Source organism: Lygodium microphyllum, chromosome 14 (assembly GCF_053477565.2).
Source record: "Lygodium microphyllum isolate KBCC chromosome 14, Lygodium_microphyllum_v1.1.10, whole genome shotgun sequence".
NCBI lineage: Eukaryota > Viridiplantae > Streptophyta > Polypodiopsida > Schizaeales > Lygodiaceae > Lygodium > Lygodium microphyllum.
In genome coordinates this window covers 14,282,079-14,299,664 of record NC_141148.1, presented here as the reverse complement: position 1 = coordinate 14,299,664, position 17,586 = coordinate 14,282,079, and the positions used below count along the sequence as shown (strand labels likewise).

Here is a 17,586-nt window from a genome sequence, read left to right as displayed (position 1 = left end):
GTGTGGTGACCGATTAATCAAGTGAATGGCTGTCATAACAGCCTCTGCCCAAAAACCATGGGGTAATGCAGCATGAGACAGTATCGTACTGACCTTATCCTGTATGGTCCGATTCATACTTTTTGCAATTCCATTTTGGGGTGGATTATGAGGGGCAGTGAGCTCCCTCTTTATCCCTTTGCTGTCACAAAATACCTGAAAGGCTTTGGACACATTTTCCCCACCATTGTCAAAGCGAAGACACTTAAGTGTCTTATCTGTCTGATTTTCAGCCAATGCCAAGAAATTTTTAAACTTGTCAAGCACTTCATCCTTGCTACGAATAGGGTAAAATATTTTCCGTGTAGAAGGTGACAAAATATTTCTTTCCCCCTAAAGATAATCCTGGCATCTGACATACATCTGAATGTTCTAACTCTAGAGGAGAAGATTTCAAAGAAAGAGACTTATTATGTGACGTTTGTGCATGTTTGCTATAAATACAATGATCACAATGCTTAAAATCAGCATAACGAAGACAAGGCAAGTAACCGAAACGAGAAAGCACTTTCATTCATGTTTGACTCATATGTCCCAACTGGCCATGCCACAAATAAACGCTTGGTTGCTCGGTCACGACAACAACATGGTCACGCACACTAGATACATGAAGTGGATACAAAGTATCACTCTTGCAACCTCTGGCAATAACCCTAGATCCCTTAAAGATCTTCCATTTTCCATCACCAAAGGTGGTATAAAAACCATTATCATCTAGCTGCCCTGTGCTAATCAAGCTCTTCTTGAGTTGAGGTACATGCTGTACTTGCTGAAGTGTAGAGATGGAGCCACGCTGAAATTGTAACTGCACACTGCCAATACTTGCAATCTCACATGCATAGTTGTCCCCAAGATGGACAACACCATGTCGACCTCCTATATAGGCGGAAAACCACTCATGATGAGGAGTGACATGAAGGGAAGCACCTGAATTAAGAATCCAGGTATGCATATCATCATCTGTATCTGCAAGTAGAGCATGTGCACCAAAGTGTGAAGAGACAAAGAGTACATCACTCCCACTGTCACTGTCATGAGTGACTACATTCACCTCTTCAATTTTTACACTGCTTTTTTTAGGTTGACTGTCATTCTTCTCTTTCTTGCTATCATCTGTCTTCTTGCCTTTTCCTTTCTCTTTCTTCCATTTGTAGCAGTCATGTTTAAAGTGGCCCTTCTTGCCACAATGATGCCATTCAACATCTTTGCCATGTGATTTACTACGTCCCTTGCCATCATATTTGCCATTTTGCTGTGATCTGCCCCTAGTATGCAAAGCACTGGAAGACTTGCTGGATTTATCTCTTCCATAAGTAGAGCACTCACTACATCAGCATACAAACGGATCACATTAGAATTGCTCATGGCAGTCTTGAATGTATCCCAACTCTCTGGTAGAGTGCAAAGCAAGAAAGTAGCCTTAAATTCCTCATCAATCATAAATTTCAAGGCAACCAGCTGGCTGAAAATGGAGTTAAACTCACTCAATTGAGTAGACATTGCTGTATCTTCTTTCATACGCAAATCCATAAACTTTTTCAGCCAATACACTTTACTTGCAGTGCTCTTCTGTGCATACAGTTCTTCTAGTCTAGTCCATATAGCATATGCAGAATCCAAACCTTCAATGTTGAAGAGCAAGGCATCAGAAATCGATAGCTCTATGGTTGAGCGTGCAAGCTCATTCAACTCATCCCAATCGTCCTGATCCATGTCCACAAGCTTTGCCCCTTTAGTTTTGATCGGCTTTGCCTGCTTCTTTTGTAACAGGATATTGTAGCACTGCTTTTGCCACACTGCAAAATTATGTGCGCCTTCAAGCTTCTTTATATGCATCAAATTACTGCTGTCATTGCTGCCAGCCATGGTTTTCAGCTCAAAAATGACCAAAAAACTAGTAAATGCAGGCCCAAATTGTCACCCAAGTGACCAAAGTACAAACAAGTACCAATCAGCAATAAATGAACATGCAAAAGTACAGATTTTAGATGTGTAATTCAGTTTTCAGAAGCACCAAACCAAGTGCTACAGCATTATCCAACTGATTACAGCTCTTCCAAAAGGCATGTGCATCACATTACATGAGAAATCCCAAAATTTCAGCTGCAATTTCTGTTGTACGTGTACCCACGGGCATAAAATTTGACACGAACGGTCAAAAGCCCCAAAATTTGGTGCTTGAAATCGTCAAACACACATCTGCATTTCCTCTGTCATGCATAGGACTATCTAATTTTGCCAAAATAAAGCAATTTTAGCAAAACCCCCAAATTTCACCAAGTATTGATGCCCAAATTGCGCGGAATTCAACCAGCATATACATAAGATGACTAAATGTTGCACAAATTTTGCCCAAATCGCAAAGGCCCCAAATTGCACGGGGTCCAATGTGCCTCAATGTCGAGAAATTGGGTCAATTTCAGCCCAATTTGTGCATGTACATGAAAAGCCCCAAATGTCGGGGACAAAATGTCACAAATTCCTGCAATTTCTGAGACAAATATCACTGTTGCATCTTGTGCGCATAAAATCTGGACAAATCCTAAATTTTCCAAGTCTTGCGTGTACTAATTTCAGTGAAATTGAAAGAATTTCACTAAAAATGTGAAAGCCCCGAAATTTCTGGGCAAATGTGCACCAACTTTGCAATTTTTGAGTCAGATTGTCCACTTCTGTGTTGAGATCCCCAGATTCGAGAAAAGCCCCAAATTTCTGAGCCAATTTTGCACAGATCTGAAGTCTTGTGCTTACGCGCACGAAGCCCCGTCAGTGGGTGAAGCAATTTTCAGAGGAAAAAAAGTTGAATTTTGAGGAAAAAAAAATCTGATGGGTCAATGGACCCGTCAACCGTGCGATGTGACCCTCGCTGGACATGGTGCCTGTTCGCCTTCCCGTGACCTCCGTCCTGTGACGCCTTGTCATTGGTGTGGCCTCTCGCCCGCGTGCCCTCCATCTGGTCGTTGTTCCCTGTCGCTTGTCGCCTGCAGGCCGTTTCGTTAGACTTGGTCTGGTCATTGTCACCAGGTTGTAGTGCTAGACACGAAGTCCAGTTGTTTGCGATTGCTGCCTGTCACACGTGCTGCTGCCCTTTGGTGCCCTTTGGTCCACGCTGGACCAGCTGTTACTAGCTGGACCTGCCTCCTGCTGGCCATTAGAGGGGGTCCAAAGGGTTGTATTCCGGGAGGATGTACTAATAGGATAGCAAAGAATGCCCATTAGACAGCAACAATTATTTGCTGAAAATATCCTTGAAATTGCAGGGAATGATGCTGTAAATGATTAGCAGGATCTTGCCCACGATGTCCCACAAGTTCAGCAAGAACTTATGCACTTGGAAAAACCTAAAGCAAGCTGTACCTGCAGAACAACAAGCTGTTAATGCAGATTTACAAGCTAAACAGCTAGCAAATATTGACCACTAGCTCCGTAGGTCGACCAGAGTGCAAACAACCAAATAGATTTGTTTCTGGAGTAAACTATGTGGCTGATTATGTCATGTTAATAGATTGTGGTGAATCGTCATGCTTCGAGGAAGCAATGGACAGACCTGATAGTAAGGAATGACAAAAAGCAATGCTATTAGAGATGGAATCTCTCATGAAAAATGGCACTTGGGATTTGGTACTTTTGCCAAAAGGACGAAAAGTGTTACCCTGCAAATGGGTTTACAAAATGAAAGTCGCTCCTGGTTCTTTGCCCAAGTACAAAGCACGCTTGGTTGCTAAAGGGTACAAGCAAGAACATGGAATTGATTTTGAGAAAATCTTTTCTCCTGTAGTCAAAGTGACTACTTTGCGAACCATCTTGGGCTTGGCTACATGTGAGGACATGGAACATGTAAAACCGCCTTTTTACATGGTGATCTGCATGAGGAAATTTATAAGCAGTAGCCTGATGGTTTTTTTGCAAACGAAAAAGAGCACATGGCATGTAAACTCAACAAAAGTCTCTATGGGCTGAAGCATGCACCCTGCGAATGGTATCACAAACTTGATACATTCATGCAATCTCACGGGTTTCATCGTACTCAAGTTGATCATTGCTTATATACCAAGAAGGTAGTAGATGGCAGCCTTATTCTCTTGGTATTGTACATGGATGACATGCTAATTGCAGGCAAGGATGTTCATGTCTTGGACTCCTTGAAGCAGAGTCTACACAATAGCTTTGATATGAACGATCTTGGTGAGGCAAATTGAAACCAGCCTTCCTTCCGTGGATGGATGGTAAGTCCCTAATTGCAACTTAATTACAGTAGAAAACAATTAATGCAAATCTGAAAATACAAATTTACCTATTGATCTTGGACAATGCACACTTGATTGGTCCCAAAATTGGTGCCCCTTTCGGTAGCTTATTGAAGAAGTTGATTTACAATGGGATTCTCCCGATCCCCTTCGCAATCCAAACTCCCCTTGTTGTCCAAAGTGACCAGCAAGTCTTCAATTTGATTTGCCCCTTGATTCGGGCACTTAATTGTCCTTCACCCACTTCATAGACGATGGAAATGCCCCACATTCAATGGCTGGCTAGTCCTCCACCTGAATTTAGCTGAAATTCATCTTTTGTCTTGTTGAATCTAAGTCTTGGAGCTTCCAATTTTTGGCATGCTTTTCGAGGCTGTTGCTAAACCCTAATTTCTGTTGTAAATTAGGGTTTACAGTAGAGAAATCTGCAATTTCTCAGCCTCCAAGGGTTCAAATGCTGAGATCTTCAGAGCAAGGCTGTGAAATGGCTGGGAGATGAGAGAGAAAGCTGTAGAGAGAGAAAATTCAGAGTTTGTCACTAGGAATGATTGAAAATCAGTCAGATGCAGTTGCTGCCTTGCCACAATAGTTTGTAGATGCAAATAACTGAAGAAAATCAGTCATTTACTATTGCTGCCCTATCTCAACAGCCTGTACATGCAGTCACCTACTGTTGATTGGTCTTCTCCTATCCTTGGTTGCCTTAGAAGGTCCTCCAATGGTTGCAAATCAGACCGGCAACATCTGCTCTCTCTCTCTTGCAGGTTGAATACTCTAAAAATGTCTCTCTCCAGCCTCTAAAGACGGTTTTTAGTCTTGCATGGGCATTTTTGACAAGTGGCAGCCTTCCCAAATGGTCTTTTCAGCATTATCCATAATTAAATATTAATTTTCAGTCTAAAAATACTGAAAATTAATCTAATAATTATTTCGGTGTCTAGAAAAATAATCAGACTGGCCAATAATTAAATTGGCTAGGCATCTTCCACTTCGAGTGTCTCTGTGCCATCTTTGACCATTAGATTGGTGTTAGATACCATTAAACGCCACTTCTCTAGTGTCACCTATTGACATTTATGGCCAAATGAATGACCTAGGCCAACAATTGGCACTAGATACTACTAAGTACCTGTGCGGCATAACTTGTAGCAACTTTTGCCTTTGACATCTCGTGATTTTCACGGGTCTCGAGCTCATAAATTTACTCTAACCCTAGTTGAAACTCACATGTGCAACATTTACTTAATCATGCGATTAAAAATTAATCCACATGTTGAGGTTTCAAAAATACATGTCCTCATGACACAAATCACATTCTTGGCACGCATATTCTCAGAGACAGATCAAAGGGTATTCTTTATTTGTCACAACAGGCGTATATTACGAAAGTTTTGCAATGCTTTTGTATGGACGGGGGGAAAGCTATTAGTGTACCATTGTCTCCATATGTGAAACTTAGTATAGATGATAGCCCTATATCAGATGATGGTAAGGCTGAAATTGCCAAGATATCTTATGCTTTAGTTGTTGGTAGCTTGATGTATGCTATGGTTACTACACGTCCTGACATTGCATTTGCTGTGGGAGTGGTTAGCAGATACATGGCATAACCTGGCAAAAAGCATTGGAAAGCAGTGAAGGGTATCATGAGATACCTCAAGGGCACAAAGGATTTGTGTATTTGCTTTGGTAAGCAGAAGTCATCTTTGTTGGTTTCACAGATGCAGACTATGCTGGCCATCCTGACTGTAGGAAGTCTACTTCAGGATATGTGTTTATGTTCATAGGAGGAGCAATCTCTTGGATATCTAGGTTGCAAAAGTGTGTTGCATTGTCTACTACAGAGATAGAATATGTGGCTGCCACAGAGGCATACAAACAGACTTTATGACTTTCATGTCTGGTGAGAGAGCTTGGGATTACAAAGGTTCCTATCCTCCATTGTGACAGTCAGAGTGCTATCATGCTAGCATGGAATCCTGTCTCTCATGCAAAGATAAAGCACATACAGGTGAAGTATCACTTTATCAAGGATGTACTTGATAGCAAAGGCATTGAGCTTGTGAAGATACATACAGATGATAATCCTACAGATTTTCTCACAAAAGGTCTTCCAGCCGAGCGGTTTGCTCATTGCCGTCAGATGATGGGGGTTGGATAGTATATGTGTCTTTCAGCTTTGTACATATATACACTTAGTTGATTCTTTCCTCTGCCTTCAGACACATTGCCTTTAGGTGAGAGGTTGTTGGGAATAAAGGCTCAACGTGCCTTTTATCGTGTTCGGGTGTGAACACACCCTCACACTTTGTACTTTATATATATTCAAAACCTAAAATGTGGTACACAAGTCTTTGTACCTAATCAAGTGTCGTGCTCAATCTCTCACTCTTCTCATTCTATTGCTCTCAACTGCCTTCACTCTCAACTCAGCTCATGCACTACCATCACAACACCAAAAAGGGTTGGTATCCACATTTTGGCCACTTTTTTAGTGGGCGCCCACATAGTGGTGTGCTACCTTAGAAGCTTATGCCTATAAATAGGAAGTCACTTCATTCATTCTTCACTGACCGCTCTCTTTTTAGTCATTTTTCACCACCTTGAGTCACTACCACCACTTCCCTTCTCTCACGAGCCCCTTCCATTGCCCTCACACCCCTTTAAGAGGACATTGTGGTTCGTGGCTTGTGGCTGCCTTCACTCTTTCTCTTCTACTTCAGGTACCATGTTGTAGCATTAGGCCTTGCATTTGGAGTGTCTTCCACTTGGCGTCACTATCGTTTGCTTGGCGTCAACACCCTTCTCCTTCAAGCTCCACCTTCACTTGCGTTTTTAAGTCTGGAGGCCTTCTTCTTGCTTGGTGTCATCACCTGTGCCTTGGCGTCACCATCCTAGCCTTTGGTGACAGTCTATATCACTTAGCATTAGTGATTTCATTCCTGGGACGTGTTTTTGTAGCTTGGCTCCTCCTTCATCACCTGGCATCACTCGTTTGTCACAAAGGCTGTTGGGACTTGCGTTTTTGTAGTTTGGCTCATCCTCCATCATCTGGTGTCATCATTATTCACTTGACGTAAGCATTTGGGCTAATCTCCTTGTGTTTGACAGCTTGGACACTTTGGGATTAGCGTTTTATTGCTCAGGTCATTCCTCGATATTAGAGGACTGTGGTTCACTTCCTCGACAGCTAGTGTTTCACCTTCTAGTGATTACTTTGATAGCCCATTGCTCGGAGGGTTGTGTTTCGTTCCCTTCATTGTGCAAGTTTCCGCAGGTGCTACCGCCTGATTTAGATAGGACAGTGCGGTTATCTTTTGAGCTTTGGCTCCGTTGTATTAGCTTTTCTTCTCATAGCATGATTCAATTTATCCTCATTGTGTTCTTCTTGTGTTTCTGAGTTTCTTCTCTCTCAGTGTTTTGAACACACACTGTGTTACTCCTTGCAAACCCTACTGTCTCTCTAGACTGTCGCTTATTTTGACATGATATTAGATCATACCTGTTATTTTTGACATGGTATCAGAGCATACTTGTTATTTTGCACATGTCCTATGAGCTTGATTTATTTTCAGATATTCGAGCTCACCTAGTGTCTCACATGAGTCATTTCAAAGAACGAGTGGGATAAGGTGAACTAATAGTTTTGATTGAGGAAGTTTTGGGGATTGAACATAGTGCTCGTTTTGTTCCACTCGAATCCAAATTGCTTCTTGACCATAGGACTAAACAATCCCATCAAATAGTTTATTTTGAGTTTTTGGTCAAGTGGAAAACCCGATTGGAGGCAGAGGCTACTTGGGAGTCGGTACGCTTATTGAAGAGTCACTTTTCCCCTCTTCGTTTTTGAGGATATTGTTGAGGACAACAATCATTGGGGGGGGGGGGGGGGAAGTATTATCTCCTTGGACATTTGGATCGGTGCTAGTAGCATTGGCCACAATGGTTATGAAGTTGCGCTAGCTCTTGGGACATGATCGTGAATTGGTTTGCTACTAGCTCCCGAGTTCCTATTTGGCTCTATGGTTGGGACGTGAGTTTGATATCCACTCCTCGTATATTTGAGGATATAGCTTATGTCGTCTCAACTTTCTTATATGCAGGTTAGATCCTAGGTGGACATTTCAAAGGGTATGGTGGATGAAAGGTAGCTCTTGAAATGACATACCATAGGGGCTTTACATAAACCAAGCTTTCATGATTGTAGTTCAAGTAATAATGTTTAATGTGTTGCTTGTCATTGGTAGAGCAACATGAAGGAGCCATGTAGAAGTGTTGAGAGATGAAAGAAGGAGAGAGAGAGAGAGAGAGAGAGAGAGAGAGAGAGAGAGAGAGAGCACATGGCACGTTTGGGCTTGACTTCAGTTGTAGATGCCACCCTTGCTAGTCGCAATGTGTTGATATCGTTTTGTATAAGCCAGGAGGCTTTTCAGGATCCCTCGTGGATACCATGATTTATGGGGATAGCTTTTGATGGTGCTTCAGGGCAGACAACCCTTTCCTACCCTTGCTTCGGATCGTCCCTGGCAAGACTGGGACCTTGCAAGCCGGCTGAATTTGGAAAAGGCCTCAGCTAACCAGGTGTATCATCTTCTGATTAAAGATCATCAATGGCTGGTTACTAAAGCTAATACTGTATGGGGATTGTGTAAATCTCAGTCATGGTGGAAGGTAACTGTGATGGAGGGTTGGTTGAACAAGACACCTTTCAAATGCAAGGTCTTACTTTGGAGGGTGATGATTGGTGGTCTTCCTCTTGCTTCAGCCCTTTCCAAGCGTCGAATCTCCAACGGCCATTGTTTCTTTTGCACCACTAACATGGAATCGGCCCGTCATCGATTTATTTCTTGCCCTCTCGCTAAGAAAATCTGGTCACTCTTGTCAACGGTTTGGCGAGCAGTGGCTGGTTTCGCGCTAAGCCCTTTTGATTGGGTTTTTGTGCAGCCCAAATACCCCACACCGGCACAATCGCATATGAAGTTCTTGTTTCACTTTCTTAGATACTGGGGCTGTTGGCACAATTGGACCATTCGGAATGCTTTTCTTTTTGATTCAGCCTCTAATGTTCAGGGGACATATTGCTAGGCTTAAAGGTCTCTTGCATTGGCATATAAATCTCATTCGGCACTCTGACTTACTCCCTTGGGAGGACTTACTTCCCTGGCATATGGCAATTCCTCTGTGTCTTTGCCATGACTTTTGTAACTCTTTTGTCGTTTAGTACTTTATAAATATAACATCCATTACGAAAAAAAAAAGAGAGAGAAGGGGGGGGGGGGGGAGGCACTTGAGGAGGCAGAGAAGATGAAAGAAGGTAAGGGGTGTGAGAGAAAGGCACTTGCGGGGAGACAACCCAATACCACAAGTTCAACAGTTCAAGCAAGATAGTTCAAAGCGCAGAGAGAGGAATATATGCGAAGAAAGTGCAATGATGGAAGCACAACAACTGACACGTGTGATATGACCTTTGAGTACGTTTGGATCAGGTTGAAAATGCAGATTGCCGGAGATCAGATAAATGAAGAAAGTTGAAAATGCCTGCACAACAGCAAAATAGTCAGCTGTAGAAGCAAAACATCAGCTGTCCTGGAAAAAATGGCATTGATTGAATCAAAACACAGGTAGAAACAGCAAAACACAGGGATCAGCAGTTAAAATGCTGGCAGAATACAGGTTATCTAGGTTTGAAAGCTGCCACTGAACACATTACATAGTTACTTGGACCTTCCCGGAGTAGGACAGCAGCAAATGCAGGTTTTTGGAACAGTGACCAGTCTATGCACGAATAGACCTGAAAATAGCAGTTAAAAACAGGAGGCAGCACCAGAACCAAGAGCTAGATGCCTTGATACCACGCATAGTAACTGCAAAATGCATTTCGCTGGCAGTGAAACATGAAACACCTGAAATACCTGAAATGTTTCACTGAAATGTGAAACATCCCAAGTGAAATGGCTGACTAAATTATGATTTATAAATGGAAAAAAATTAATTTTTCTTACTTTTTGAGGTTTTTGGATACTCTATATGTAGGATACACATCATTTGTTGATATGAAAGGATTTACATGGTATAAATGTGTAAGTTGTAACTCATTGTTTATAAAGAAAACCATCTCATGTGTAAGCTGTACATTGTTTATAAAGAAACCATCTTGTGTGTATCATTCAACCGTTTCGCTTGGCATTTCAATTGGGACTTGCCCAAGGGTGAAACGTTTCGGGGTGAAACACAACTTTTCAAGAGTGAAATGTTTTGGGGGTGAAATCTTTCGTGGTTACCTTGATACCAAGTTAGGAAAGTGCAGAGCAATGAAAACAAAGAGACACTGTTGATATAAGTTGCAATGAACTCAATGAATAGAAAAGAGAATAGCAAGAATACAGGAACTCAAAAGAGAATAGACTTGGGAAAGGGAATCCATATAGCAAGGCTCAAGAACAATACTATCAAGAACAATACTATGACACATGTAGTGAGTCATAGGTACAATGGCACGGGTCTCCCTCCCTCCACATAGAAGCAATCATATGATAAGGAATTAATAAATGAGGAGGAGGGAGATTGCCATTAAATAGGCAAAGATAATGCTAACAAAAAGCTGCAAATGACGCCTAGAAAACAGGTCGGCCAGCAGCCTAAATGGCTTTGGCATAAAATCAAATTGTACACTAAACACAAACTCTAACACCCAAGAGATGTACTTTGCTAACATTAGCAAATTAGAAGGCCAACATGAGAAGAAGAGTATTAAGAGAAGGAGCCCATCCATTATGTCCAAACTTGCCCCTACCATTGGCAAATCAAGGATCTATATCTAGAAAACATTTCTCTAGCATGAAAAGAAGAAAACATTGAAACGTTCTTTATTAGTAACCACCTAGTGCACAACTAGAGTTACTTGAAGCTGCGGTAAGATAAGGTGTGGAGCTTCCATTCAAAACCTATCAAGATTTGGTTAGATAAAAACAATTGGGATGTGAGGAGCAACCCCAACTAAACTTGCTAGCATGGTTTCTTTTGGGATTGTCCAACATTCCCAAAGTAGGCAATATCTTTCTTTCAAAATCGTAAAACAAGGGTTTGGTTGGTCTTATAAAGATGTGCTAGAAATTAGATCCTAAATTGACTAGTGTCAAATTCCCCTAGCTGATGGATATCACCCTAGCTCAATCAAGCACGAATTCCTTGCACCCTGCATTGATTGTATCCTCGAGGATGTACCTTGAGACGCCTCGTATAGTTTTATGGATTCAGTCAATAATAACTACAATCAGATTTTAAAGGATGCCCCCATAGTTATCTCTGTATGTTGTACGGACTGATCCATACAATATGGTATGGATAATGGCACGTATCTATACGATTACGTACGAAAAAACTACTTCTTTTTTGCCATACCCTTCTTAGTACGAAAAGATGACCCTTTTTAGTATGAACAAACTGCCCCCTTTTGTATGATAATTGATGTATGATGTATGATGTATGATGTATCCACCCCCATCTATCTACTTGAAAGTTGTAGTGCATGTTGCTTGTGTGGCATGTGCAATCTAAGTTTTAGCTTGTTACCCTCATGTATTCATCTTATATACTCTAATGGCATTGCTGTTTTGGCTTTAAACATGTATTCTATGATCTTTAGTCCAAAATAATGAAGGTGATATTTTTTGGTACTATTATCGTACCATTGTACCATGCCTTATAAATCCTTAAGGTACCATTTAGTTGTATTTAATCGTACTGTATGGTATCACACCTTTCGTACTTGACAACTATGGATGCCTCCAAACAGCTTTTGTTATGAAATGGGGTACATTCATGTACAAATAGATGGCATTTGGGCTTTGCAAGAGCAGATTGAACCTTTCAAAGAGACATGTTATTGCAAACCCTCCATCAGCATCTTCCTCTGCTGTGATGGCTTCTCAGCAACCAAGGAAGACGTCCCTGCTGAGCTCTCTCCTAACTCAACCTTGTCTAAACTTGCTTCCACTGGGGATATGTATTCTGAATGTTTTATTTGAAAGTTGTTGACTATGAAACTTGGTAGTGTTGCATGACAAGTGTGAGACTTTTATCACATTTAATCACTGAAGGAAAAGTTCTGGACAGTTCATACACAGGAACAAGGCAGTAAAGTGGGAAGGACAGCACCCCCCTCATTGGCAAGACAACTATCTCCCTCCTTAGGTCTCCCAATTATAATGGTGCACAATTATCTGCCAAACTTTCCAAAATAGAGCAAAACAGAAAAGATGATCTCCACCTCAATGATGCCATGCTTTTCTCAAATGATGCCTTAGAATTGTAGATTCCGGAACAAATAAGGAGTGCACAATTCTAGATGACAAAGAGAGCAGTATTCAGCCATATGACAGTTATACGATGTATGAATGAAGATTTGGAGCAAAAGCACCACAAACTGGCAGATGGAACAGGCAGCCTTTGAGTGATGAAAACAAAGATGGTTTCAATAATTTCTGGTAAATGAGTTTAGTGCAGGACTTTTTAATGGCAGCAAGAGCGTCACCCTGGGTATGTGAACTTTGGAACACTATGGAGGGACTAGTATTGCTTCATGTCTTAGTACCATGTCAGCAGCTTGAGTGGGTAGAGTGCTTGGCACCAGTTTAATTCATGTTAATATGCTGTACATTTGGCAGTGAAAGTCTGCTGGATTTAAAACTATACAAAGGACTTGAAAAGAAGGAATCCTAGAGCTTGCCAACCTATGGCAAAAGTTCCAAGCACACTGTTCTGTCTGTCAATTAGTAGTGTAAACTTGTTACATTCTAACGTTAGTGTTTAACATCTTAACAGGATCCTGAAGAGCTGTTTGAAACAATTTCACAAGCCTTACTTTCCTCTGTGGATAGAGATTGCCTAAGTGGTTGGGGAGGCATTGTTCATGTTGTGTAAGTTGCTACTCTCTTGTGTGTATAATGGGAGATTGTCCATTTTGTCAATATTATTTTACCTTATTCATGTTTTGGTTTTGTGAGAGGAATAAGGCATCCGTTTGGCCATTTCACTGGTCTCTAAGTAGATAATATGCACGTTAATAAGCAGTGGATTGCTCAATATTTTCAAAATTGCGGGGTGTAATAAAAGTTGTTGTTCAGTAGAACTTAATACTTATTTTATTCTGTACTCAGCTGGAAAGATTTCTTACTTCCAATAACAAGTTTATTCACTGCAAAAGAAAGTTAAACTCATTATAAGGTTTTCAGTAATTGTAAGGAGAGTCATTACATCTCAAGGTGTTTGACTCTAGGCTTTGCAGACGGTTAGTGAAAATTGTGAGCAACCCTGGGATCAATGAGTTTAGAAGGTCAATTCCTACTAAATGCTGAGCGGAAATTAAATCACAGAAAGTGAATTGGCCATTATTTAATTATGTGGAGAGGCATTGAACCAGTCTGGGGAGGTATGCTTTATGTGGGGGAAGGGGTTTTTTCTGTGGGTTATGATCGCGACTTAGTAGTGTACCTTGTAAGATGAGTCTTTCGAGAGTAAATTCCTACTTACAGTGTGCATTCTTGTTTGGGAACCGTTATGCTGAATGTGAGTTCCTTTTCTTCATGGTTGAAAACATTATACCTGCAGAGTTTGAGACTATCTTCTGAACTATAAACATAGTCTGATTCCATTGGGCCAAATTTTGTCTGTTGGAGCTTGGACCAGCCTAGTTGCTTAAAAAACCATATATGATTTTTCTTTGAAATGGAAGGTCAGTTCTTTTGGAAGCCTAACATTGGCATAATCATATTCAATGACTTTTGTTCACGATTTACAACGATGGATCTTTGTTGCTTTGTCATAACCTTCTACTTCCGTCTTAACGTGTGACAGGAACTTACGCTTGGAATTGATTGAATCTGACTGGCTAATCAACATTTATCATTATGCAGGTCGCCTGATCAAGCTATAGTTCGCACTTTGAAAGGGCGAATGGACTGAGTTTTGCAGACCCTGGTCTTTGATGGACTACTTTCGTAATCTCCTAGTCAAGCTAACCAAGCAAAGAGTGATTGATATTTACGTTTCAAACAAAAGTTTATGAGGAACTCCTTTTTAGTCACTTGGATGCATTTGCGCCCACGTAAACTGAAACAGAGTGCACACTTACCAAAGCTCAATACAATCGTGGCTTTTGCTCTGCTGTTGGTGTCAATCAAAACCTTCGGCTTCTTTCTTATCAACTGCTGCACAGTGCACTTGATCTAGTATAGCAGTCCCTGTTAGGCAAACATTTAAGCGAAACTTCAATGGTTGTAATTGTTCAGTTGACTCCCTCTTTAACAAATAAGTGCCCCGTCAGTGCTTAAACGAACTTCAATGGCCGTAAATGTTCTTAGGAATAAGAGCCGAGTCAGGCACGCGGTCTACAGGGGCATATTCAATAGTAATGCTCCCGCCAAAGGGTCACGTTTTTGGTGCTATGACGCAAGGTGTCGGCTAGAGAGCTGCTGATTGGCTGGAGCAGGTACCCGTTTCGGTGTCGAATCTGCGAGGCGCTTTCAACGATCAATCAAATGGCACCCTCACCCCAGGCTTAACCCCACTAGCACTGTGTTAAGGGGTGCTAGCCGGAGAAGGCGGGGGGTTAGGATAACCCACTCCACCCTAGACCACAGGATGCAAACACAGGTTTAGTGGGGTGGGAGAGATGAGCGCGATCCAGCTGTAAGCCAGCATGAAATGAAGAGAGTACGACCCCAACGGCTTTTCACGTGACGTATGAAACATTGCGGGGGACTCGTAGGCAGGCTAGTTTTACAATGTGGGCTCGTAGGTGGTTTTTTTTGGCGTACTTGGTTTGATCTTTTGTAGGGTGCGCTTATGTGGAGGTATATTATATTGATTGAAATGAAATTAGTGGAGCATGGGTTTTTGGGCATCGTAGCTTGGTGGTCCATTTTTTCAAAGAGCATATTATGTCGAAACTTTGCGTTTGATAGAAAAACATACAGGTGCTCACAAAGACTCAACACATTCATGTTAACGATTTAGAAAATTTGGAACGAGGGTAGGTTAGTCCCACAGCTCAATTAGTTGTGGACATTGTTTATTTTACGACCATGTCCATATGTTTTTGTTGGATTTAATGTTTTGAATGGACTTTTACTAGGCCTGGAGTCTAATTTATAACTTCCATTTTGAGCAAGGGGTTGAGTTCTTTGCAATACCACAATGTCTTTGCAATTGAGAACCTAGCGGTATGCCTTCTTTGCCTTTGAAATTGAGAACCTCGTGGTTCTGCTTTCTTTGTTTGCAATACATCAATGCCTTTGAATCTGAGAACCTAGTGGTATGCTTTGTTTGTCCACATAGTTAAAAAGAGTGCTTTGTTATGAGCAAATTTGAAGGTAATGTATATCTTGATATTTTTTCAAGAAGCCATACAGATTTTGGTTGAATCTCTATCTTAAATAGTAAACCTTGATCTTACATTATTATATTTTTTAAAGAAACCATTTAAATGTGTTCCATTATGAACAAATATGGAGGCAACCTATATCATGATGTAGATTGGTCCTAAAAACAATGTGCATGCATTGAAGTCTCACCTCATTCCTTTTTAGTGCAATATGAACTTTTTTTTTTCAAGAAAAGGAAATCCTATTAATAACACTTTGAAGAGAGAAACTCCAAGCAAAATATGAACTACAAGGAACTTTGTAAATAGTTATTAAGTATATCACAAATGCAATGGTTGTGTGTGTGAACAATAGATTAGACAAGCTATAATGCCAAACCATTTGAAGAGGAGTATGGAAGGAAGTGTTGGAGTCCCATGTCTGTAATAAAGCCTCTCTCCTCATGTTCTTTGAGTTGCCTTGTATTTTCTACCAACTCTCACGGAGAGTTTGGATGATCTTTATCTTGATCCTCTTTGTGGAAATGTTTTGAAGGTCAATGACATGTTCAGATGTCATTGTTATTTGTACCAAGCTATGATATTAGTATGAGCTCTAATATAGGACATAATCCTAGGGTGCATTGCACCTGCAAGTTATTTAGAGTAAGGAACTTGCTCAAATTTTATCCAAATGGGAAAAAAACTCTTGTGAACATCCTTAGATACATATGCTAGACGTGCTAGGGTCTTGTGAGCTACAAGCCAAAAAAAGAGAGAGATCTTCTAGGCCTAAAGTTGTCATGTAGCCTCCTCTAGAAGTCATACAAGAACTTACCTAATATTCCCTTTCTGGCCAATGGGAGGTAGTTGCTAGTTGTGCTTTGATCTTGCTCATATATAACCTCAATCCCATCCTAGTAGTGTAGCCAAAGAAGGCCACCACACATGGTCTATCAAGGAATGAATTCCTCCACATCTACTCTTGTGGATTCTATCATAATCTTCATTTGTTTGGAGCATCTACTAAATACAGTCTAGTCAAAGTTCTCTCAGTCGAGGTGGCCATCCTCCTCAACCATGTAAGTGAATGTACTATCTCTACTACTGATAATGATTGCTAGAATTGTCATAGGCTTAATCATAACTCTAGCTATCTTGAGATCTTGTAGTCTTTGTCTCTAAGTCTCCCACAACCACTCTTGAAATGCAAACCAATCTTCCATCGACAACGACTTGTAGAGAAAATCTCCTCCATGATAAGTATGTCCTATGTATGTGAGTGTGGCTCGACTTTGATATCAAATAGAAAGGAGGTTGCCTCCTCTTCGGCTATAGGTGGTGGTAGTCGGTGACACCTTGATGTGATAGATCTCTATACTATAATAATAATAATAATAATAATAATAATAATAACCACCATGAATCTAACCTCAAAGCTCCTCAAGTCTTTGGTTTTGATCTCCTAAAAAATCTAGTGGATGTTGGGTTGCGATGGCCCTCTAAGGTATCATAGCATGAAGGCTCCTTATTAGAAGTTTCTTTGAGGGCTACTCACTTGGAAGAAAAGCCTTAACAATGAGCTTCATGCAAGAGCGTGGTTGGCGACCACTACTCTCTATGTTAGTGAGTCTTTTTTGTTTGGTGCTCAAGTGGATGGCTGCCAATTGCTCCTCTGAGGTAATGCCAATCCCAACATGGCATCTAAGATATCTCATTGTGATCCCATGGGGAACTCACTTGAGATCCTCATGCGGTTGCCATTGTATACCCAAAATCCATAGGACTTGCCCCAATTAATAATGGCACTTGCTACATTGCAAAATATCTCAATGATTGTTACAAAGGCCCCAAAGTTACTCCCATTCGAGTCTAGATAGACTTCTGTGCGATCAATGAACTCCACATCAAGAAGCTCCTTAAAGCTGAGGATGTGGA

At 41.0% G+C, this 17,586-nt stretch overlaps 1 protein-coding gene across 1 annotated transcript in view; it reads left to right on the top strand.

Annotated features, from left to right (window-relative positions):
* Positions 1-14,487, top strand: part of LOC148025340 (proteasome subunit beta type-3) — a 35,708-nt gene extending 21,221 nt beyond the window's left edge. The window contains exons 6-7 of the mRNA XM_087692377.1: positions 13,110-13,204; positions 14,201-14,487. Coding sequence (XP_087548503.1) covers positions 13,110-13,204; positions 14,201-14,249 — 144 coding nt within the window. The 3' untranslated portion in view covers positions 14,250-14,487. The remainder of the gene's footprint in view (positions 1-13,109; positions 13,205-14,200) is intronic.
* The last annotated feature ends 3,099 nt before the right edge of the window (positions 14,488-17,586 follow it).